This window comes from Chelon labrosus (assembly GCF_963514085.1).
Source record: "Chelon labrosus genome assembly, chromosome: 5".
NCBI classification, from domain to species: Eukaryota; Metazoa; Chordata; class Actinopteri; order Mugiliformes; family Mugilidae; genus Chelon; species Chelon labrosus.
Genome location: NC_140341.1, coordinates 8,699,759 through 8,725,243, shown reverse-complemented (window position 1 = coordinate 8,725,243; position 25,485 = coordinate 8,699,759). Strand labels below are relative to the sequence as shown.

The 25,485-nt window shown below is 42.1% G+C and overlaps 1 protein-coding gene across 2 annotated transcripts; it reads right to left on the bottom strand.

Annotated features, from left to right (window-relative positions):
- Window positions 1–823: 823 nt before the first annotated feature.
- wdfy2 (WD repeat and FYVE domain containing 2) lies at window positions 824–23,724 on the bottom strand. 2 transcript variants are annotated; one of them, XM_084544801.1, is made up of 12 exons: window positions 23,396–23,724; window positions 21,355–21,422; window positions 19,556–19,629; window positions 17,290–17,344; window positions 15,234–15,384; window positions 12,998–13,110; window positions 11,703–11,829; window positions 8,593–8,698; window positions 6,646–6,747; window positions 4,117–4,247; window positions 3,905–4,013; window positions 824–3,684 (listed from the first exon to the last, which is right to left on the bottom strand). In XM_084544801.1, exons 1-12 carry the CDS (start codon window positions 23,530–23,532, stop codon window positions 3,655–3,657), a joined length of 1,203 nt encoding a protein of 400 aa, XP_084400927.1. In that variant the 5' UTR covers window positions 23,533–23,724; the 3' UTR covers window positions 824–3,654. The 2 variants fall into 2 exon arrangements, with proteins under 2 accessions (XP_084400927.1, XP_084400926.1); XM_084544800.1 differs by lacking the exon at window positions 824–3,684 and having other exon boundaries at window positions 3,715–4,013.
- Window positions 23,725–25,485: the final 1,761 nt, after the last annotated feature.

Below are 25,485 nucleotides of genomic sequence, written 5' to 3'. Positions count from 1 at the left end.
TGAATACTAGGGGTTGGACGACTTCGAATTTTCTTAAGTCGACTAATGCGTCATGAAAGTCGAGTCGAAGTCGACTAGTCGACGACGTCACATAAAAAACACAGTAGAGAGTGATGCTTTGCAACAGTTACATCTATATTCTTGACGTGAATACATATTGTAGCGGTCTACAACACTGAACATAAACACACGAGCTTATCAATTAGCTTATATAAATCGGCACCGTATAGCATTTAATAGTAGGCTACTTCACAGTGTATTGTAAGGATGTAGCCGGAATAAAAAAAAATGCGGAAAATCTCCGAAACCTTTTCCGTGTATAGTAGCTAAAGGTCTAACTTTAGACAATGGAATTTAAATTGTTGAAGTGCAGCCTCCTTCTCTCCATTACTGTAGGTGAGATCGTTAACTGACAGCCGTTGAGATGATTTGGACCGTTACTCTGCTAGCGTTAGCGTTAGCTTTTTCAGACGAGTGTGTATTGCTGTAGTACATTTGTTGTATTTCAGTACTTACTTACATATTCTGCACGTCACAGTAGAATGGGCTTCACTTTAAGTGAAGTATTTCCACACACTGGGCTCCTCAACTGTCTTCTCGGAGGTGCTCGTGCTATTGTCACGTGACTGGCGACTAGTCGACTTCCTGCTTAAAGCGTCACGTCACTGCCAAAGTCGACTAGTCGGTACAACCCCTAGTGAATTAATTGACATTACTTTGAAGGCATAGAGGTTTTTTTTTTTGTTTTGTTTTGTTTTTGTAAATTCTTTTATCAGTTATAGATTAAATATTCCTTCTTTCCTAGTAAAACACTTTAATTGAAATCTTAGCTGTAGAATTACTTTCTTTGAGAGCTAAGAACTGGAAGTGTCAGTCAATCACAATGTTACACAACTACAGAGGTCAATGCAAAAAATTTATAAAATGACGGAAAGGTAAGGTAGCAGCAGTGCAATCCACAAGACACCATTTTGACACCAGTCTGATCGAGTGAGTGAACAGCTCCACTTTTAATATGTCATTTAAACACACAAGTTACACGAACAGACACTGAAACACACAACAACGCCTTGTGTTCTTCCTCGCTACAGAAAACTAGACCACTGGCCACAGATGGACGTGTCATTCACTCTGAATACAACAATCTCGCAGGTGTCTTTGTAGGCAGATCTGCACATTTAAATCACGTTTGTGACGCTCTCGGGCGTCAACAAGCTGTTGTGTTTCATCTTTGGGTGCTCTTTAGTAAAGACATAATTTTACATGAATTTCAGCACAGAGTGACGATAAATTAGCTTGCCATGCATGTGAAACTGATCTGCAAAAAAATTAAGACAGCCATTATTTGTAGAAACGGAGCTGAACCGATAGAAATACTTGGTTATGGACCTTTAAGGGGCTCACATTTATGATTGAACAGCTGCTGGAAATGTACCTTTGTGGGTAGCTGTGGAACTGCAGACTAACGTTATTTTCAAAATAATAAATCTTAAATGTTTGAACAATTTGAGCATTAAACCTAAATCATCTGATCGTTTAAGAGTTCAAACGTGATCGCAAAATGTCATATTTTCTCTTAACAGCAGTGATTTATGATATTTTTTTCCTTCTCAATTCCAGTGCATTAACCGTACAGTAAAAAACAAAAAAAAAACAAAAAAACGTACCAGTGACAACAAATCAAACCACGTTCATTAGTTTCCTCGCAGTCCTGGTATCTGCTGCCACTGATTATCTTGACGATATGTATTATCAGAAACATTTAAACCACATTTACAGAATAATAAATAATCACATAAAACAGCTCCACTGCTGACAAAATGTACAAAATATTGTCTTTTTTTTTTTTTTTTTTAAAGATCGAGAAGCAGCCTGATTGGTTAAATGACTGATGACCAGGACAGGTGATTTACACTGTGTGTGCTTAAACTACCACAATAAGAATACTTAGATTTTCTGCTTAAATCCTCTTATCCAGAGGTTTTATGATCCTACAGTGCAAAGAGGATGTTCCTGTAGCTGCACCCTATTCCGCAAATTTTAGCCTGACATATTTTGTAGCTTTGGGAGTAACCCGAAGAGGTCAAGAGGTTTTGCATGACCTCCAGTTTTCTGTAGGGACTCGGTACATCAACATCTCGCAGAGTAAACATGATGATGCCACCCCTTGCCAGGTTTTTGGAGGCCGGTTTCAAAATTACATCAACTTCTAGACTAAATTTAAAATGCTTCCCTGCTTTGTCTCAAAAGGCTAACTCTTTGGTTGATACAGTTGCTGAGGGAGCAGCCTTAGAGAGAGAGAGAGAGAGAGAGACTCCAGTGAAGGGTTCAGATGCTTAATTAGGTTACACGCAGGGAATTGCATGAACAGTTTCCTCAGTGTCACTCAGATGACACCGATCGGCCTAGAAGGGTTACAGGGAACAGATGATCTTTTGTCTTCTTGAACACGAGAACAAGAACACACAGTGTGAGTGATGTGAAGCACCTGAAACCAGGGTCAGCCAATAGAGCCGCAGCAGCTGGACTAAACACGGGCTCAAGAGCACCATCTACAGGTGAGGACAGAGACATCCTCTACGGGACGGACACTGGAACCACCTACAAGACACAACTCATTATTGTGTAGTTAATATCAGTAGATTAATTAGTTAGCAAACTGGTAATATTACACTCACTTGCAAGTTTGTTAGGTACAATAGTGAAAATAAATGCATTTTAACATAGCAGTCCTGCACTAAATCCCCCTTCATGACTCTTATAATGTTCAGTTTATGTTCAAACAGTGGAAGAAAGGTGGTAATTTAACTATATGATCATTTTGCAGGATGCAGTTTGTGGTGCTGAAAGTTCAATAGTTCTACAAACGACAGATACCAAAAACCTCCATGAAGCTAGGAGTTAGTGCAGCACTGTTAGAATGCATTCACTTCCACTGGTGTACCTAATGAACTTGCAAGTGAGCGTATAATGTAAAACAATAGGTATGCAGGTTGTCAAGAGTCAGAGTTCACTTTCTTTCCTTGCAGAGGATAAAATAAACGCCTGCAGGTCTGCACAGCTGCTAACATCGAGCAGCAGCTTAGGTTAGACGTAGATCTGATCTGACAGCGAGCAAACAACGCTTTCTTGTGGAAAATCTGCAGCTAAACAAATGTTTGGGCTTGTTAAGATCCAGCTTACTGAGGTGCTTCACGTCTAAAAAAAAAAAAAAAAGTAAAGTTTGGGTTTAACTTCACCCGCTGACCGCAGCGCAGAGGAGTTTGAGTTGTGAGTTTCCAGTGTGAAATCGGCGAGGAATGCATGAAAAATTAAGTAAATAAAGTGTGTCAATTACGTACAAAGTCAAATACCGCAAACCCCTCCCACACAGCACAGACACACACACACAGAGAGATACCCCACTAACACACTCAAGCAAACACCAGAAGCTCCCTGTTGCATTGTGCGCCGACCAAGGCCTGCTCTGATCTCAGGCTCCACTGGCCTGCAGTGTCCTCGCTGTGAGTGTGCAACGGCCGCCGCTTGTTGTTGAACCGCTGTTAAATATTATCCAGATGACACAGACACTTTAGCTCTTCCAAGTGCAACTGCCGCCACGAAACCATCACAGTTTGCTGAAGGTTCCTGTCGACCACTGGCCGTCCGCAGACCTCAGGACACCACGGGAGTCATGTCCCACAGCTGCAGACAAACATAAGACACTTTGTTTGGCTAACGTTCATGACGTCCGTGAGATACTTCTCTACAGTTCTGAAATGAGAAGGGGAGTTAAAGATTTAAAAACGCCGAGGAGTAACACCCCCTCTACTGTGGTGTGAACCCGCTAAATGTTACTGTGTGTTCTTGCATGCTTTATCTGAGACTCGTGAATACAACAGACGCCGCTTGCTGCCATCCAGACCTTGATAACCTTGTCGGTGCCAGAGGTGAGCAGATTTCCAGTGGTGGGCTCGTAGTGCATGTAAACAATGCCGTGCTTGCTGTCGTGGAAGGTGGCCGTGGGCGCGCGGCTGGAAGACAGGGACAGGGGCACGTTGGTGATTTTAGCGTGTGTGTGAGCGCAGAGCACAAAGGGTCAGTATACGACGGCGACAGAGGACAGTTGTTACTCACTCCTCGTCGGTGATGGACTCGTGGCAGCTGTCGCACACACGCACCTCGAACTCGAAGCCCATGAGGGGGATCGTGGAGCGCTTGGACGAACACTTGCCGCACACCGCCTGGCCGCACTTCCTGCAGTGGTGCTGAGAAATACAGGAGGACTTGAACGTGGCAGTCGTCAGCAGCAGCAGCAGTCGAAAACGTTTTTTAAAATAGTGGAAGCAGCTTAGCAGTGTGGATCAAAATCATTGTTTTACAAGTCAAGAGTGAGTCTGGAGCAGGGGTCGCGTTAAACGAATATATTCCGTCATTGACCGTTTTTTTTTTTTTTTTAAATGTGACGGAAAAATCTGAAGGCCATCCGTCATTTTGACAGATTGCAATTCACACCCCTGACCACTTGGTGGCGAGTGACTTTATTAATTGGCTCTCGTCTCTGCACGATTTCCTGGTACACCGATTACACTGATGCACACGTCAGAGCTAGGCTAAGGGCTAACCGTTGACCATATATATATATATAATATATATGTATATGTCTATGTCTATGCAGTTAACGGCTACCAAAATGGAAGTTGCATACCACCGAAGCACTTCAACTAATAGCTGTTTACGCTAGCAGTCCCGTTCCGAGTACGGACAAGACGTGTCGGCAGCTGAAACTTTTTTTTTTTTGTTTTGTTTTTTTTGTTACCATTTTAATAGCCTGGTCGTTACCATCCTACGTTCCCGCCCAAAATTTGATTTCGGTCTGGCACGTTAGTCTGGCCCAATGTAATAGGAATCTGTCTCCGTAATGGGCGGATGCTTATTTTGAGGTTTAAAATCATTGGAGTTCCCTTAACCAATCAGCAACGTTTGGTAATGACGTATATTGTGCTGCCGGAGTTCAGGCTCTTACGCTTACCACTTCCGCTTCCAGTTAAATAAATCAAACTTTTCCCAAAGCCAGTTGGAAGGAGAGCTACGACGTCCTCGCCATTTATAAAATTGACAAGACAAGCCTCTTGTTCTGGTTTTAATTCCGTGATGCTCTTGAGAGTTGAGACAACTTCGCGGATGGCTTCTGGCGTCTCTTCCTACGTCGCCATTGTTGCTATGCTGTTGAACTACAAACTTCGCTGGACTACAAGCAACTCGGCATGCGAGTTCCGCGTCATCACTCAACTGTTCGCTGATTGGCGCGGTTACACGCGAACCGCGGAAGTGCAATTTGGCCAGACTCCGTGCCAGACCGAAATCAAATCTCGGGCGGAAACGTAGGATGGTAACGACCAGGCTACCATTTTAAGACAATACTGTTCTGAAAAAGTACTTAAAGTTAATGCTACTGAATATGTCTTTATTATCATTTTAAAAAATTAAAGTGACGGGTAAAAATAAATTATGACGGGATTTTTATGACCTTGTCAGTCAAAATGACCGACAACGAAAAAGTCCAGCGCAACCTCTGGTTTGAAGTCTTGGTTATGAAGTACTGAACTTTGTGTGATGAGCGCTAAACAAATTAGTACTGATCTTCTATTTATATCTGTGAAAAGACCTTTTTTCATGGATGTATTTGTGAGTTATTTTTTTTTATTTTTTGAGCTGGATGTTTCACTTATTTAAGTCTAGTTTTATTGACTGTCCTGTTGTATAGATGTTTTTCTGCTGATCTGACCCAACAAACACGTCGTCACCTCGAGCTTACGCAGTGTGACTGACTGATTCAAAGTAAATTTGTTTTTTTAGGAAAATAAATAGGGACTCTGGTATATGTATATTCTGTAAGTCTGAAGGGGAAAGTCCAAAAGCATTATTATTCATTTGGTAGTTTCCGATTGGCTGAAGGTGAACCCAGGGACAAAACGTCCAAATTTGATGTTTTCAAAGACGCCCACTTGGAGGACAAAGGGGAATCTGGGCTGAAGGAAGGAAAGGGATGAAATTTATAAAACAGACCTGGTATTAACTGATAATTAAGTTAAAAACTGCCATTATATCAGATCTTTAAGTCTCGTTGATCTGCTGAAAGTTCACCACCTCTGCTACATGCCGACGCTCATACTTCTGCACACCTTATGATTTGTATTTTTATTATGTTTGTGGAGGTTTTATTACTTGTTATCAGTTGCATGCAGTGCTACATAGCTGGCCTTCACTAACAGCAGCCTTTCTTTGCGGCACCAATACTACTGTTTGTTTTGTTTGGCTCTCGCTACACAATATTTCAAAAGATTGCTGCACGGTCACAAAATGTCTATTAGTGTTTCCATGAACTGTGATCCCCCCGCGCACACACACACACACACACTCATACTTGAAATGAGTAACCACAACATAAAATGGTTTTCAGAGAATGAGGCAATAAAACAGCCACGGGATGTTTGCTCACCATTAGTGCGACAGAAGTGAAGAGTTATGAACGTTATTTGCTGGGAAGCTGTTTAAAACGGGCGTGTTGGAGCCACACACGGGTGGATCTGCTTCATCTAGACTGTGACGTTAATCATTGACCGTCTCGCTAAAACTTAATACGAATGAAAGAGCATTAGTAACCTGTCGGAGGCCGATCTTCTTACTGTCCCACATCTGTTTGAAGTTCCAGAAGAAAGGCTGCTCACACTTCTGACAGGAGTCGCTGTCCAGCCATTCTGGGGTCTGTGCACACACAGCAATAAAAAAACAACTACTAAATGCATTTATCTTTATTTAAGTGGCATTTTAAAATTATGAAACACACAAAAAAAACTAAAAAACGTTAAAACATTTTAAATCAACCAATATGCAATATTTTGGGGATCCAATATAGTATAAAGGATTTTTTTCTAAACATTATACGGTATGTAGTAGCGCTGAACGATTTGGGAAAATAATCTAATTGCGATTTTTTTCCCCCCAATATTGCGATTGCGATTAAATATGCGATTTTTTATTTATTTTTTTTATTTTATCCTCTTTTTTTCCCAACAAAACATAATGAATGATTTAAATATGAACAAGACAATATTAGATACATTTAGAGTAAAATGTTCTTTCCCATAGGCTGGGCCTATTTGTTAGAATTAAATTAAAAGATGTATGACTTGAAATAAATGACATTTTTATTTAATTGCTCATTACAGAAACATCTGTGGTATTGCCACTGTGCATTTAAAGGAAAACTATTGTTTTTTTACAACCTGGACCTTATTTCTAGCATAAAATATCATCGTTTACTCACCAATATCACTTTTGTTTCATTTGCACTTGTTCAGGAGATTAGATCAGCGTATATCCATATAGCGGGAGTGGTCAGGGCATGGAAACGCAGCCTCTAAATAACATTATCTGCAGCGAAACTTGTTCATTCTGCCAATACTTTGTTATGATACGCTAGTGCTATTCCCCGTTGAGTCCAGAGTTACGTGCTAACATCATCCGGGGTCTGTAGATTGACCTACAGACCCCGGATGACGTCTTCTGACCTAGACGATGTCTCTGAGCGTTTACTGAGTGTTTACCAGTAATTTGCTACTGCTATGGTTCGTCCACAACCTCAGAGTCGGACAAATATTCAGCCATGTTGCAAAAAACTAGCAGTAGCAAATTACAGGTAAACAAGCCGACCGTCGCGGGTGCGCGCGCCGCTCAGAGACATCGTCCAGGTCAGAAGCTTATCGTCCGCGTCGCTCGCGTCACGTGACCACCTCGTAATCGCGCAAGTTGCGGTTAGAAAATCGCGTTTTATCATATCGCGATATTATCGCAAATGCAATTAATCGTTCAGCCCTAGTATGTATGCATGTTGGTAGATAATGCGCATAAAAGGAACTTTTAGGAGTCACCAGTAATTCCTCACAAGACGCTGATTGGTTCACGCTAGATCAGAAACAATCAAATAGCTTTAAGGCTAGTCCAGTTGCCTCGAGAGGTAAAGCTGAACCTATTTCTCGAGCAAAGGATTTAGCAGGATTTTTAAACGTCTTACTTATTTTGTAAAAACCAAGCTTTAAATGTTAATGTTAGCATTTCTGCACCTTTTGCTGATTACACAGCGTAATATAATGAGTGATTATTTGAAGAACAACAGCAAACTACTGTTGTTATTTTAAATCTCGCCGTGATCCATCATTTCTGGACATAAACTAAAATGAGAATTTGGAGCCAATTAACCGGGTCTGACACTGAGGCTGACTGAAAGTGAGTCTGATTATATAAAGAGGCAATTAAGTCCTAACCAACTGTGTGGAGACTAGCCGAGCGTGGAGGGAGAAGCTGAAGTGTGTGTGTGAGTGTGTGTGTGTGAGACAGAAAATCAAAGAAAACTCTGCTAATCAGGCGACCTTTCCCCAAATCTCTACCCTAGAAGAGCAAACATCAGCGGTTTTTTCCTCCATGCTCTTCTTTACCACGGCGTACGTGATATATTCACAGAACGAGCTTGAACACGTTCATGTGTTTACTTCACACTCCACCACTCAACCATCACTCCACTGCCTCCTCTGCTTTCTCTTTCTCCCTCACCTCTTGTCGTGTTACGTCCATGTTCCAGATGACGATGCCTCCGTCTGAGCTGCAGGAGATGAGCTGACGGGTGTGTGACGCGTAGCACAAGCCCTGGACCTTCTCACTGTGGGACACACACACACACACACAAGTGGCAGGTATTAGGCAGGAGGGGAAGAAAGAGGCGCAATTAAAAAAGTGTGGCTGGTTTCATAAAACGTCAACTGTGTGAAACTAAAGGCTCGTTTAGAGTACTGCGGGACACAGACAGCGTGACTTACGCAGGTAGCCTACACCGGTGCGAGCCATTTATACTCGTGCGCTCTGTAGTCTGGCTCACTCTGTAAAAATAGTCAGCGCTGTGTGTGTTTCTTTTTGCCAGCGGGGTTAATATTTGTTTCTACTTCCTGCTTCACTTTCAACAACGATGACTGAAACCTTTGAAGACGAGTCAAACAACTGTTTGTATCTCCGAACCTCATCAGTTGCCTCGATGCGTTGCATCTTTATTGAATCCAAAACAATCAATTCAGAAATTGCGGAGATGGAGAAACAGCTGGAAATACTAAAGCGGAAACACGCTACTACCAAGTGGTAGTCAATCGCAGCTCTTGTAGTCTGCGTCGCCGCGTAGTTATGTTTCTGTGGAGGTGCATGTTAGCTACGGCGCTAGGGTCTGCGTATGTTCTGTCGCCATAGCTACGGCGTCAAATTGACGCAGAAGCCTGAACCGCCTATAACAGACATAATCGACCATTTTTGATTATTATTACTGTACGTAAAATTCCTTCCTTTCCTCATTTTCTGAACTACATCAGGGCCGCAAGTCTTCAAAATCTTAAAGATGAGGAAATTAAGAAAATCTTTAAGCCGCTTACTTTTCTGCTAATCGATCATCCGACTAATCATTTCAGTTGTCCGTCACATTAAACTAAATTTTAAATATGCGGCGGAAAAATTGAATTCTTATCTTTTTAATTCATTCCACCTGTAGTAAGAAATTATGAACATCCAACAAAGAAGTTATTAAAACAGCCGAGACACAACAAAAATTATAATCATAAATTGCCTGTGTTTAAATAAAACAAAGCTTGTTTTTTTAACTTTATTCACTCACCAGGCACTGAATACTGTACACCAGTGGTTCCCAAAGTGTGGGGCGCGGCCCCTAGGGAGGTGCAGAGCCATTGCAGGGGGGGCGCTGGGCGCGGATGGAATTAGAGGGTGACAATTTTTTCGGGACTCCCACAGTCATGGTATTCCCGCGGTACAGGAGTCAATGGGGTTTGGGTGCCTTTCTCTCGGGATTTTACGGGACAGGATTTTTTTTGGGGGGCAGTCACGTGATCGGGATATGACGGGAGTATTTTTGTGGGCTCGGGATGTGATGGGAGTGACAGTTGATTCCAGTGTCATCCTCTAGATCAGGGGTGTCAAACTGATCCGTGAAAGGGCCGCTGTGGCTGCAGGTTTTCATTCCAACCGTGCAGCACCCGTGCAGCGGGTGCGGCTGGCAAGTTTTTGTTCCAATCAAGCAAGAGGACACCTGAAATGACTGCGTGAAGGCAGGTCAGTTGATTGATTGAGCCAAGTCAGGTGTGCTGCTGCATGGTTAGAGTGAAAACCTGCAGCCACAGCGGCCCTTTCACGGATCAGTTTGACACCTGTGCTCTAGATGGAATGAATGACTCAATAAAGGACGAGATGGACAAGTCTTTGACGAGCTCCCACGCAAACGCAAACCTGTTACACTGAACATAATCAGTTTACTTTTATTTGTTCAAAAAAAAGTTGAGGTTTGTATTAATTACAATGTGTAAAATAATATCGGGGGTAAAAGTTGTGTAAAATTGTGTTAAATCATGTCTAAATGAACTGTTCTTACATTTTCCATTTGTGTAGGGAGATAATGTTGAAGTGAGTTACCTGTATAAGGAAAACGAGTGGTGGTGCTGCTAAGGGAAGTATATCTAGTAGAGAAATGTGTATGTAATGTATGAATGTAGTTTGAATACAGGCATTTATTTTGCATTTGAAGGAGGATTCTCCTTATCAATGTCGTCCCTTTATTAGACGGTAAAGCCCAGCCTGAGGCACCACGTGCTGGATACAGAATTAGACCACCTAATTACACACTGGATAATCAAATGTATGTAACTGCATATACAGAGCACACACAGGCCACTCCTCTGTGACCCTATAACCTCTGTGACCAGGCTCTCAAACCGTTTCATAGGGGTCAGCTGACAGCTTCCTAGTTCTTTCTGCAGTCAGAGCGTCACCATTGTATGAATGAAACCACACCTCTGAGAAACATAAAAGTGCTGTTGACTCATCAGTATAAATAGAAAGTCTTTATCTCAAGAGTTGCTGTGTCATTCAGATCAAAACACCGAATCAAACACCGTGTAATGCAAAGATCCTCTCAATGCTATCGCGTGCAAACCGGATAAAGATAATCTGACTTTCGGGGTTTCAAGTTCTGGGTGCTGTGAAGCGTCAAGTGAAGGAGGAGCGTCGGGGAAGGAGTTTGGGAACCCCTGGGTTTGAGTATAGAGTGCATCCGAGCAGGGTAGAAATAAAAAGATTTACAGTTTTAAATCTCATCTTAGCTGCTGTAGAGTATATTATGTCTCATGATGGATACCCGCGGGTGAAAAGCCAGAGATTTGATGGTTTTTAAAATCAAACTAGACATTTTTAATCGACAGAGGAATCGTCATTTTTAGTCAATTTAAACTTTTGTGCATCGAAAAAGTGCTAAAACTGCAGCTTGCATACACGTTTAAAGGTTGTCTCTGTTTATTTAAGCTTGTACTGATGCAGCCTTTATGGTAACTGATCCGTCAGCTCTTTTAATTTGCACTTGAGCTTGAGTTTTACAGAAACTAAACGAATAATTTATCTGGGGACTATTTAATGACACAAGTCAGCGGCTTAAAAGAGGCGATAGATCGGCGGATGTCTACTTTAAAATGCCATCAGGGGCTATTTGGTTTGCATTCGGGCTAATAAAACATAACAGAAACCCAATTACAATCCGTCAAAAAGAAAAAAAAACAAAAAAACAGAGATGATAATTTAAACGCATGTGTTTAATACTTGCAACAGTCTGCTGCGATTCTTACTTGTGTCCTTGCAGCTCGATAGCGGTGCCTTTACGACCTCCGATGTCCCACATGATTATGGAGTGGTCTGAGCTGCCGGAGAACAGCACCCTCTGGACCGGGTCCCAGCACAGCGCCGTCACATTACCTGAAGGAAAGAACAACACGGGACGAGGGTGGCGGTGGGGTGGGGTGGTGGGGGGCAAATATGTTAATGAAACACATTAGCAGCAAGTCACGCTCCCGGTAAAGGTCAAGCAACGAGCGCACGGTGATGCAGGAAGTCTTCACAGCTCTGACAGTGACTCAAATTATTTATGAGCTGCTGATCATGATGATTAATTTAGGATCAGTGTTGCTGTGTCTGGAGCTATCGCGCAGGCTTGATTCATTTAGTTTAAAACCCGTATTTTAACCGTCAGCTATCTCTTCAGAGTCTGTTTGCATCTTTATTTCTTTTCTCGTATTTGTTAATAAGAGATTGGATGTTATAAAAATCCATTCTCTGATTCAAGGTTGTTGTTGGTGACTCTGAATTCACCTTTAAACTAATTTGGATGTTGTTGGGGTTTTTTTTATCCTTTAAAACTAATATGTAAAAGACAAGTTGCCGCATTTGTTGAAGCTGATTACACGGTCACAGCTGTCTAAGATTTTCCTAAACATGGAAAAGGACAAGAGAGATAAATCAGAGCCAGCTACTATGAGGAGCCTAGTGGTTTATGTGAGTTTCCTCTATATAGAAAAGAAATAGTATAGCATATTTATAGCATAAAGCTGTTAACCAACGGATGGTGGGTTAAATAATGGGTTTGCTTATTTTTAGAAACCACATTTAATACAGTTTTGTAAAGCCAAGCCGACCGATTTACAGTAACTATCAAATACAAAGGCATTAAAGTACAGTAACAGCTTCTTGCTCTAACATCAGCAGGAGGAACAATCAGCCCGTGAATGAGGCAAACGGGGGAGAAGATGCTTGTTCCTTCTCACAAACTGAAGAGTCGTGAGCGTTTGAAAGCAGAACAGGAAGCGAACTATGATCTGAAACGTAGCTGGAAGGCAATTTGAGTAACTAAACTATTTATATTCGCACGGAGGCAAAAGTCACTGCCAACAATGCTGCAGCACAGACAGTGGCTGCAAGAATTCATAGCTAGTGTATATCAATCAATTTTCTTACTGATTTAAAGAATATTTTTGGGCCTGAAAATGCCACGAAATAATCTAAAGATGCACAAATCAAGCTTTGGCAACTTAAAATGTTTTGTTTTGCCCAGATAACAAAAAAAAACAAAAAAAACTGTGTAACAAACCAGTGTGTCCTTTGAAGGTGGTGACCAGGCTGCAGTTGTCCTGCTCCAGCTTCAGGATGGTCACCTGACCGGACTGGTCCCCTACGAAGGCGTGTCTGGTCTCCACGTCGAATCTGAGTTAACGTTAAGACCAAAGAAGAAGAAGAAACCCGTGTCCCCTGCTGGAACACTGCTGACACATTCACTCAAGACTCTTATCTGTTACTCAACATTTCACTGAAACAGCTGACACATTTTTACTGCGCGGAAACAGAAGTGAATGGATGTAACAGCGAGTGAATGTAAATGATTTGAAGAGACAGCGTGTCAGTGGATGACTCTCAGCTGTTTCCCTGGCTTCACTCAGAGCCCTTCCTTTGACCTGGTTAAGTCACTACGTAACAAAATCACTGCAACGCATGGGGAAGAAAAATAAAACAGAAACACAACAACTGTGCAAACAAAAACTTGATTTTTATTTCGTTCTGGAAAAAAAGAACACAAATCTAAAAACTGCAATTTGAGTTTTCAACTTTCAATCTCTCTCTAAAAGCCTGAGGTTATATATTTCCTCTCACTGCCGGTGAACACAGACGAGGATATTTACAAGTGAAAACACACACAAAGATCTAGATCAGACCTGACGTCGACACGTATCACCAACGTACTTGTTGTTTTTGTGACCCACAATTTGCACCATATCCCCATGTCATGACGCCCACACAAGAAACAGCACTGTTCATTGTTCTGAAACCGAAGTAGCGATCAATTCTTCACAGACAGCAGCAGCTCTTTCAATAATCTACTTACAGGGGTGTCGAACTGATCCGTGAAAGGCCCGCTGTGGCTGCAGGTTTTCATTCCAACCGTGCAGCACCCGTGCAGTGGGTGTGGCTGGCAAGTTTTTGTTCCAATCAAGCAAGAGGACGCCTGAAATGACTGCGTGAAGGCCATAGACATATATAGATACGTTTTGAAATCGGTCCAAAATTCAGCGAATAATTCTACTTTGAGATTGAGGAGTACCTCTTTCCTTCGTATGTTCATGCACCGCTGCCTCTGCGAGCCCTGTACCAAGATGGCGGCGCTTTAGGCACGTCCCTCCACGGTCAATGTTGCGTCTATCTATATATGTCTATGGAAATGACTGCGTGAAGGCCGTTCAGTTGATTCGATTGAGCCAAGTCAGGTGTGCTGCTGCATGGTTGGAATGAAAACCTGCAGCCACAGCGGCTCCTTTCACGGATCAGTTTGACACCTGTGATCTACCAGGACCAAAATTATGTTTCTGAGTGCAAAACAGAGATCAGATCTGAAGTGGCGGCTCGAGAACGCGCGTGAAGACACATTAAAAGCTGAGTCATTTTGGTCCGATTACTCAGGACGCATGTTGACACCGGGTCTGTGGTTCGTCTGAGATTTCCTAGTCCTGCTGTTAACCAATCAAGCATAGAAAGGGGGAAAGAAAAGGTTCCAGTGTGTCCTTAAACTAATGTAATCAACACCAAAACAAGTAATTTACTTGTCACGCAGTAAATTCAAATTCAAAAATCAAACGTTAAGCTTCTCCAAAGCTGCCACAGAGGATTTGTCATATTTATTTTAGCTTTGAAACACCTGATTGGAAGGTCTAAAAGTAGGTTTTGTACTTTTTTAACTTTTAAAATTTAGCCTTTTGGCAAGCATTGTTCCTTTTTTACCAGCCACTCAGAGTTGGCACAGGAAGGGCCCCAATTATCACATCTACAGTCACTCAAAAAGACTAGGCTAACCAAGCTAGCTTAGCATGTCGGGCCTAGCCGGGTAGCAGCAGTCTGATGACCTCATGGCAGGCTCATTGGTATGGATCGGTGCCGCCGTTGAGCGCTCGCAGCCTTTCATCTGGCCATTACAGAAACCTACTCAGACCGTTTCCTTGGCGACGGCATGACTGATGCCTATTGTTAGCCTGCTCCCATTAGCAGAAACTAACTGCGGGATAACCTCAGTTGCCCCGTCTGTGCGTTGCTATGGGCTTAAAATAGGCTTGCGTTGTCATAATAGAAAGACAAGAGATTTCTTTCTCAAGTGCCAAAGATGGTTTGTAACTTCCTGCTTGGTTCTGCCACTCCACTCCGTTTAACAAGGAGCTCTGCTGTCAAGTTCGCTGAGCGCACTCTAACGGCCAAGTAGCCTGCACATCCAGACAGCAGACAGAGCAGCAGAGGTGGGGAAGAGGAGGCGGAGGGGGGTGGTGGTGGGGGGCATAAAAGGATACTGTAGTCCTGAAACCCAGGCTGCGGTGCGGTACGTCCCCAGCTGCTGGCCGCTCTCCGAACAGTGCCAGGTGAAGTTTTTGTCCTGGCCCGTGCTCAGAAGCCACTCCATCTCCAACACAAACAGCACCACTGTCACTCGGCCCTGGTGTGCTGCGCAAAAAACACACACGTGAATATAAAAACAGGACCCAAGTGCTACTCACAAAACCTGCAAACGCCGTGGAAAGAGTGCTTAAAAGAACATATTTGAGGCAGGAACACGTATTTTAAGATCTTATTTATTTTGGAGGGAGAAAGGTGCTGCCGCCGTTTAATGCGAAAGTCAAGCACCACTGCCTTCTTTATCTGATCAAGAGAAAGAGGAAGCTGCTGTTTTAGAACACTTTACATACAGCTACACATGACACGTTCGATGTGAGAACTGTATTGACATGCGATAAAAAAAAAAATAAAACACTTCCTGATAGGCCAACTACAAATAAATAAAGTCCAGTTGCGACTGCGGAGGAAATGAGTGGAGACCAATCAGCGTTGCTCCGCTACCAACTGTTTCTGAGCGAGCTGTACTCAACACAGTGGAATGAAGAGAGCAAGCATTCTTCAGGCTCAGGCGCAGTCTTCGAGGGCTTAAATAACACACTGCTGACTTTTAAGATTCTGTCTGGGAAATAATAAATAAAATGGTCCTGAGATCTGCTGAATCTTAAATATAATGTTTACGGTAAGGCCTCCAAAACAACACGGGAACAGGCCGACCGCATGCTTCAAGTTGGTTGTCACAGCTATTTTACTAGAGTTACACACAAGTTTATATTTTACTGACCTTTTAAAAGTATATACAGTATATGTTTAGCTCAGTTTTTATGTTTAGTTCAGTTTATTGTGTTTTTGATGTTATATTTCACATTGTTTTGCTAATTTGATGTTCTCTTTATGTAAAGTGTCTTTGAAAAGCGCTTTTAAATAAAATGTATTATTATTATTATTATTATTATTATATATATATATACACCCATCAGGCATAACATTATGACCACCTTCCTAATATTGTGTAGGTCTCCCTTGTGCCTCCATCTGGCAACAGGATGTTGTTAGTGGGGGGGCCTTTGAGGGGAGGGGCCTCTGTGGATCATCCCACAGATACTTGATCAGTTTGGGATCTAGTGAATTTGGAGGCCAGGTCAACACCTTGTGCTGTTCTTCATGTTTTTTTTGCTGCCATCAAGGAGTGTCATTGCTATGGGGTGGGGGTGCCTGGTCTGGTCTAGGTGGGTGCTACATGTCTAAGTAACAACCACATGAATGAATGCCAGGTCCTAAAGTTTCCCAGCAGGACACCGATTGGTCACAAGATGGTCAATGTTATTCACTTCTCCTGTCAGTGGTCATAATGTTGTGGCTGATTGGTGTATGATACAAACGTTGGCTTTTTTTTTTTTTTTTTTTTTAAATAAAGCCAATATGTTGTTCTCTTTCTAAGGAAATGAAAGCATATCTTACGTTATTCTTCTAACACCATATCCCACCACATGGAGTCACCAAAGTCAGACGTCTTCAAACCACATATATGAACTTCAAGAGCTCTGGTGCTTTCAGATCGATAACGTTCTTATTAATTTTTCTGTGCTAACATATATATTTTCAAACACTATGTGGCACCATTTATTAGAGCTTTTTTTTTTTGCCCTCATTCAAGTATATTGCCATATCTAGAACGTAAACTCAAAGCATCCTACTCAGCTCTCCTTCTACACCGAAGTAAAAAAAAAATCTGCTTTTCTTTTCTGCCCTTGTCAAAAGGAAGCCCACCGAGCATTTTGCTTTCTCAACAAATATTTCCCAACTAAATGTCAATAAGCCTCCACGGTTAACATAAAGGCATTCTTGTTTCACCACTGTTCCTTCGTAACTCAGACGGAGCTGAGATTAAAGGAGATTTACCCTTTTCTATGTTACATTTCACCATTTTTTTTTTTTTTTTTTGGTGGCCTTCCAGTAACGCACGCCGCTAACCGACTCGCACATACGCGCACACACACACGCTTCCTGCCTCACCCTGGTAGGTGCGTGCTGGGGTCATCTTGTTGTAGTCCTCCGACAGGATGAACTCCTAGAAGACAGGAAGTGGAGGTCAGGGTTTGAACTGACTCAGGCTGAAACTGAAGGCTGAGGTTTAGCACATGAACGTGGTTTTTCTTAAGTGAAACATCTGAGACGATCTGTCGTGTTTTGACGTCGGTTAGGAGCTGCGAGGTGCTGCGAGGCTTCGAAACAGTCCTCTTCCTGTGACAGATACTTAAAGAAATGTAAAAGCAAACGACTCAAGTCAAAGCTCTGCAGGCCTCTTCGTAGGTATATATTACTGGGTCTGGCGTTTCCTCTGAAACCGCCACCCTTAATAAAAACGCCTGTGGAAACGACGAGGTTTGAGGTTTTTTCCTGAGAGGAAAATCCTAGAAAATGTCCCCGTTACTGACTGATTCTTGTGTTGGGCCGTCTTGTTCCAAAATAAACGACTCCCGCTGAACTGAACTGCTCGACCGACAAATCAAAAGCTTGACGGTTTAAAAAAAAAAAATGCTGCATCTTAGAATAGACCGGTCTGGCGCTGCTTTGTGTCAGAGCTGTTTGACGTTCGACTCACAACAAATAAGACCACCACTCTCAAGTCTCACAGGAGGCTGCAACGTTCATTACAACATAGTGGGCATTTAGATTTTTAGAAAAGCTTCGGGTTAAAAAGGTTCACCCTCTACGGGGCAAGAATCCTCCACAGTCACTAATAAGTCTAACATTTTTACTTCCACTTCCACTACAGGAAGGATTATGAAGTGTGCACAATTAATAGGATTCATCCTCTGGGTAGCATGAATGTTTTACGATGTTTTCATGGTACTTGAACCTCAGAGGGTCACTAAAAGCCTTAGGGATCATCCTCCAGACACTAATCTACAGCCCCTGCCTTATAGTGAGGTAAACACAGAGCACTTTTTATCTAAACAGAAACAATTAACACTTAATTTCACGGTCGAATGTCATATAAGAAGAAATACGTCTTATTGGGATGACGTCCCATACCCTTAGGGTGATTTAGAGCTCAGAGCTCTGAGGAATGAAAGAAAGGCCTTTGGGTCAAGAGGGTTGACCCTCTGTGGGACAAGAATCTCATTCAGTTTGACATTTTAACATTTTGAGTTGAGGACACGACAGAGAGGTTTCTAAAGCCCAAAGACCAAAAGCTTGGAGGATGACTTACCTTAGAAACCTAAATTTGCTGAGTAGATTTTAAGGAAATCTCTCAACTAGATTTTTAAATAACTTCTAAAGAAAAAAAATGGGGATTCATGCTCCTGGGAAATTTGTAGTGGCCGCAGAAACAAGTGTTCGTCATGGATAAGTACTGACATGCTAAGAAGAAAGGTTACAAAGGCCACTTAAATCTTTAAGGACTATCCTCTGGAGGCATGAATATTCATAGTAAATGTATAGGCATCCTTGTACTAGCCTGGTCGTTACTATCCTACGTTTCCGCCCGAAATTAGATTTCGGTCTGGCACGTTAGTCTGGCCCAATGTAATGGGAATCTGTCTCCGTAATGGGCGGATGCTTATTTTGAGGTTTAAAATCATTGGAGTTCCCTTAACCAATCAGCAACGTTTGGTAATGACGTATATTGTGCGCCGGAGTTCAGCCTCTTACGCTTACCATTCCCGCTTCCAGTTAAATAAATCAAACTTTTCCCAAAGCCAGTTGGAAGGAGAGCTACGACGTCCTTGCCATTTATAAAACTGACAAGACAAGCGCCTCTTGTTCTGGTTTTAATTCCGTGATGCTCTCGAGAGTTGAGACAACTTCGCGGATGGCTTCTAGCGTCTCTTCCTCCGTCGCCATTGTTGCTATGCTGTTGAACTACAAGCTTTGCTGGCTGGACTACAAGCAGCTCGGCAGGCGAGTTCCGCGTCATCACTCAACTGTTCGCTGATTGGCGCGGTTACACGCGAACCGCAGAAGTGCAATTGGGCCAGACTCCGTGCAAGACTGAAATCAAATTTCGGGCGGAAACGTAGGATGGTAATGACCAGGCTATCCTTGTACTAGAAGAACAGAAAGTATTTAGCAGCCCTCCCCACTAGTGAATAACATATGAACGTCCCGTATGGACAAGAACGCAGCCTACTGGGCCGACATGTGACAGGTGATTTACTGAAAAGCAAACACTCGTCAGCTGATCGAGAGGCGCAGCCGAGGAAGGAAGGAAAGAAACGGACAGAAACGTTTTGTCTTTAAAAAAAAGGGGAACCAGACCGGTGGTTGGACTTACACAGATACTTCCAGTGTCCATCCCCACAGACAGCCTCCTGGTCTCCGGGTTAAAGGACATACAGGAGCACGACGCTGCAGACACAGACACAAAAGAAGTGTGTGTTCTTATTACTTTGTTAAAGCTTGCCAGTTTAACTTCCCATATTATGGTACCTGAATATTCATTCTTCACCACGGTGTTGGATAAAAACAGAGGTTGAACTGTCGCACAAGACACTGTCTGTCATCTTCTTATTAAAGAGTAGGGGAAAGGTCCCACAGATACGGCACAGACGCACCCGGTCTACAGCTCCTTTGTTATAACTAGCTGATTTCTAACAAGGCTGTCTCCCCAGCAAGGCTGTCTCTCTGTAACCGTCTCTAGGACAGGAGCCTACTGTGACTCCAGCGACTCTGTAATCCTTGATAAAAGAATTCGCCTAACACATGGAGACAGTTGTTTGACAGTTAAACTAACGTGAAGGTCAATTTATAAGATTTCAAAGCTTTCAAATATGTCTTATAGTCTTAGGTGACTGAAATCCTAATCTCAGGGGACATGATGACAAGGAGTAAATTAATTTGAACGATACCGAAAGTACTTTTAATCCCTATATTGGCAAAGAAAAATACCAAAACTTGTAGGTGCCTCAAATTATATTACATATTTTTAATTCTACAAAACACTTGAAGCACTGAAGAGGAAAAAACTGTCAGTGCTCTTTCTGAAAACAGTTAACTTGTCGCTAATCTGCTGAAACGTACAAGAAAATCAACTTGTGATTTTACTGCAGCATGTGTTTCATGAGGTTGGATTCATCACTTAGAAATCTAAATATGCGTTTCCTGTTTGATGCAATTTACACCACGAACATTATTAAATTGCGTAGTCCAGATGTTTATCTAGTCAAGTTTCACAGGAATCGTTTTTTATTGTGTTTTCCGAGAATTAACGTTACTCTGCAACGCTTTAACACTCAGAGCCTGTGGACACTTTTTATTCAGCATTTTTAGAATTTATTTTCTTGCTTTTATCTTAAAAAAAAACATTCGATTTCCTCTTCTGCGCGACTTCAACGTTTAAACAAGCGAGATAAAATGCCAAAAACGTCAGCGGCAATTTTTACTCTTTAACTTTGAGGAAACTCTCTCCAGAATTAATGCACTGCAGAAATAATTTGAACGTTTATTTAGACCGTTGAACTATTTTAGATAATATGGCGTGCTTGTGCAATTTCCTGGATGTGTCGGCTGGGGACGGGAACACACACACACACACACACACACACACACACAAAAAAAAAAAAAGATCATAAAAGTGAGACTAAAGTCATCACAGTTTGACCTCATTTAAACTTTTCTAGAGAGTGAAAACAGACAAGAAAAACAAAGGCGTGAGGAAGTGAAGAAGAGTAGAAGAACCTGTTTAAATTAAAGGAACAGTCATCGAGTACCAGTAAGCTAAAAACGTTTAACGTGTGCAGACTCTGGCGCATCTATTGTTAGCGTCAGATCTTGCTGATTGTAGAATGGGATTTCCTTCAGCTGCACAACTGGAGGGAAACGAGGACAAACCGTGTATAGCGCTGCGGCACAGAGGAGAGTGGAGTGTCTCATCCTGCGGGACACTCAGGAGGAGCATGTCAACCGTTTTAATGTCCCTCCGAGAAGAGGAATCTGTCTGATTCATTGTGAGACGCTCGCACAGAGGAAGAGCGCACGAAAAAAACAGGAATGGATTGTTCCGAGAAGTGCAGGTTATCTTATGACTTTCTTGTTTTAGGACACAATAATAGTGTGCAAAAAAAAACCACTTACTTGGCATTGTGTGGTAGACGCTGGGCCAGTACTGACCGCTGTCTCTCTTCAGCCATACTCGAATCGTCCTGTTGGGGGGGGAAACAAAACATTTTATCCTTCACTGCATCCGAGGTGAGGTGAATTCTGGATGTATACTATTCCCCGGTCGCTCAGGACAGTGAGTAACAAAGCTGTGGTGAAAAATGAATTCCAGTTTGTCAGCGTTTCTGTTGAAATGGGGGGGGTAAAAGAATGTGACTGAAGAAGGAGTCAGCTTCTTGCTCCCTGTTGATGGGGAAGGAAGGAGCACAGGAGCTCCCACTGCTGCCAGCTCCATAAAAAGGTTTGGCAGTGCCAGCTACTTCCACGTGAGGCGTCACGCCAAAAGGATTCATACATACACTGATGAGCTAACGCATTACGAGCGAGCACCTCTAGCAAATCTAGATTTACACTTGGTAGATAATTGGGACATATTTCTGGCACCGTACGCCGCCTCAATAGACCTGAAATGAGACGTACAGCTTTAATTCAAGGGATGAACATAAATATATCAAACATTTAGACAACAAATGATCGTTATCACAAATAAAATGTTCATTTTCTGTTTGTACACAGTTTTCGTTTTGCTTTCAGGAAGTGAAACGCGCGCTCGGTCAGATTTACTGTAAACTGTATGTGCTCCTAATGTTTTGGCTCAGGAAAAAGATGTGACCTGACTGCATACAGATCAGGCATAACATTATGACCACCTTGTGCCTCCAAAACAGTTGTGACTCATCAGAGAATGGACATGGGCCTTCTGAGGGTGTCCCGTGGTGTCTGGGACCAGGATGTTGTTAGTTGGGGGGGGGGGGGGACCTTTGAGGGGTAGGGGCCTCTGTGGATCATCCCACAGATACTTGGATCAGTTTGGGATCTAGTGAATTTGGAGGCCAGGTCAACACCTTGTCCTTGTTCCTAAACTGTTTTTGTGTGTGTGTGTCTGTGTCAGGCTGCATCCTGCTGGGTGGAGTGTCATTGCTATGGGGTTGGGGGGGTGCCTGGTCTGGTCTAGGTCTGGTCTAGGTGGGTGCTACATGTCTAAGTAACATCCACACGAATGAATGAATGAATGCAAAAGTCTAAAAGTTTCCCAGCAGAACACTGAATCGTGACAAGACGGCGAATGTTGTTTACTTCTCCTGTCTGTGGTTTTAATCTTGTGGCTGATCAGTGTATCTTGACACAATTAAATATCTTATACAAGCCTTAATGACACTTAACGACGCTTGCAGATCAGAAGATACACTAATATTTGCTCCGCCCTGGTCCGTCTCGTGAGGGGGTTCGACCGCTCAGATGTTCCAGGGGGCCACCGTTCAGGACTGTGACAGGGATTAAATCTTCCTGGATCAAAAGAGCTTTTTAAAAAATGATTAAACGCAAGTAAAACTAGACGCAGCGGTGTGTGAATGACAGGGGTTGCCCAAGCACAAGCACTGCAGAGCATACAACCTTTGCACACACAGTCACACAGATGCCAATAGAAAGAAGACACCCACACACACACACACACACTGCCCCAGGCAAGTGTAACACTGGTGGACTGAGGGGGAGAGAAACTGCTGCAGGACTCCTAATACCTGAGGGTTACTCTACTCATATTATAGTACTACTCAGGGTGCTATAATACGTTTAAGACGCCATTAACCCATAAAGTGCACAGAGGAGATCTTGTTATTTCGTCTGAATGGGCGCATTAAATGGTGGGTAAAGCTAGCTAACGTACAGCTACAAGTCAGCGTTACTGTACACAGCCACGTCTTTAAACTGGCTTTTACTGACTTTCTCGGTCAGTGATTGAATTAAACAAACCAAAGAGGCTTTAATTGCCGTCGTTAACTAGCGTGAAATGGTTTGACTGTGTCAGCTGACACTTTAGTGCAAATGTTTGGGAGTGTGTGTATGCGTATTTAAAGCAGACGAAGACCTGGTATTTTATATTTTGTGTTATTCGTACTATTATGGGGGTTTGTGTGTGTGTGTGTGTGTGGTTATGAACCATCGTGCAGCTTACCTGTCCTCAGACACGCTAATAACGCCGTCTTCTTTGGGAATGATAACCGCCGAGCTCACAACGTCTTGGAAAGCCTCGATTTTGCTCAGCAGACACGGCTTGCGAGCCTGCGGCTGGGGCTGAACTTCGGCCGCCATGAGTCGGCGCTGCGCAAACACCTCCGTCTGCCGCTCCGGCTCCGAGAAACATAACCCACCGACCGCAGCGGTCCGACGGCAGAGCCTCGGCTATAGGGGGGGCTGCTAGCTAGCTGTCAGGAGGGTAGCGCACTCTGTTGTGACGGCAGTTAGAGCGGTTGGCTGTCAGTTGACGCTAGATGCACGCGCACATCGCCTACAATCCACAAGCACTGCGCTTCCGGTCACCAAAATAAAACTTCCGGTTTACTTCCGTGTTCCGTTTTCACAATAAAAGTCTAAACTCAAAACCACTTTGAGACACTAAAAGATATGTGAAATGGCGTATTGTTTTTTCGAATTGTGTCATTAAACATCGACAGCTATTTACAATAACTTAAACTAAAATAATTACAATGAATGTGAATGTGAATGAATGAGCTCTCATATTTAAAAAAAAAACAAAAAAAAACCCTTCTACTTCTACTGGTCACTTTATATTTCTAACAGGTCACTTTATATTTATATTTCTAACAGGTCACTTTATATTTTTAACATAGTTTATAGTTGTATAAACATTTTATTTCTAGTCACTTTCTATTTTTTATATAGCTTTTGTATTTTATGTTCAATGTATGTAACTGCTACTGGATGCTTGAATTTCCCTCGGGATTAATAAAGTATCTATCTATCTATCTATGTCATGGGACAGCTGGAATAGGCTCAAGCCCCCCTCCCCACGACCCTTCACAGGACAAGCGGGTTACAGAAGATGAATGAATGAATGATTTCATGGCCTTTATTAAAGAAGCACTGTGTTTTCACTGTGTTTTCACAAACTAGTACAACTTTAGACAATCAAAATGAAGTTGGTGGTAACACAACAAGTGGACTTTTTCAAATGTTAAAATTTATATCCACATTTACTTGAACTGTGAATAATTTAATGTGAATAATTTAAAAATATTCACTCTCAAGGACGGTTTGCAGGCTTTAATACATTACTCATTAATTGGCTGCTCTACTGACATCATTAAAGGCTAAGGCAATCTTACTTTTATTATCTAGCATGGTACAAACAAAGCCTGCATTTCCCACAATGCAACGTTGATCAAACTGAATGACATCATGTGTTTTTCTTCAGAGAGAAGTGTCAAAGAAATCCTGTTTTGACATTTCCAAACTGTGTATAACTGTGGATGACTATAATTTAAGTAATAATCTAGCAGAACTGATATAAACCCTACGTACTGTTTCATTACAAATAACACAACACAGTCCTGAAGTCTTTGTTTTGGTTGTTGTAGGTCGCTTCACAAATTTCACTGATGCGCCAATGACCGTAATCAAGGCTCTTTCACAATCTCAATAAAACATCACACTTCCGGTTATGACTTTCATCGTATAATCTTCACAAACGATCAGTCGTGAATTGTTAACATCTTGATCAATGTATTATCATCAAAAAGTTGACTTATATTATTTATGGCGGTTAAGTGTTGTGTTAACACAGACAAACAATGTGACATAACATGAAAACAGTTGAGTCCTGTTCTCTAGTGAAGTCCAAAACAATTGTTTCCGGTCAAAATGTGCCTTGACTTCAGAATAAAGGTCTAAAAACAGTAAACAAACTAAATAAAACATATATGCATTTGATATCTAACTTATTGACTTATTTTTTAGGGCAATCATTCTGGGGCAATCTAATTTAAAACTAAATAACTGACATATAAGTATAAGATGTAATGGTGCAAGCATTCAAACTTAATGACGTAACAAACTAATTAAATTATGTATATTAGCCTACTGTGTCCTCTACAGAAGTAAAAAAAAAAGTATACCACAATATAAAAGCAATGGAAAGTTCTCCTTTAAGAGTATATAAATAAAACATAAGCTTGGATCTTGTAGAGAAGTTATATACCTGAGTACAAAGTTGAGCATGTTTATTAGCTTGTTTTTATCAAAACA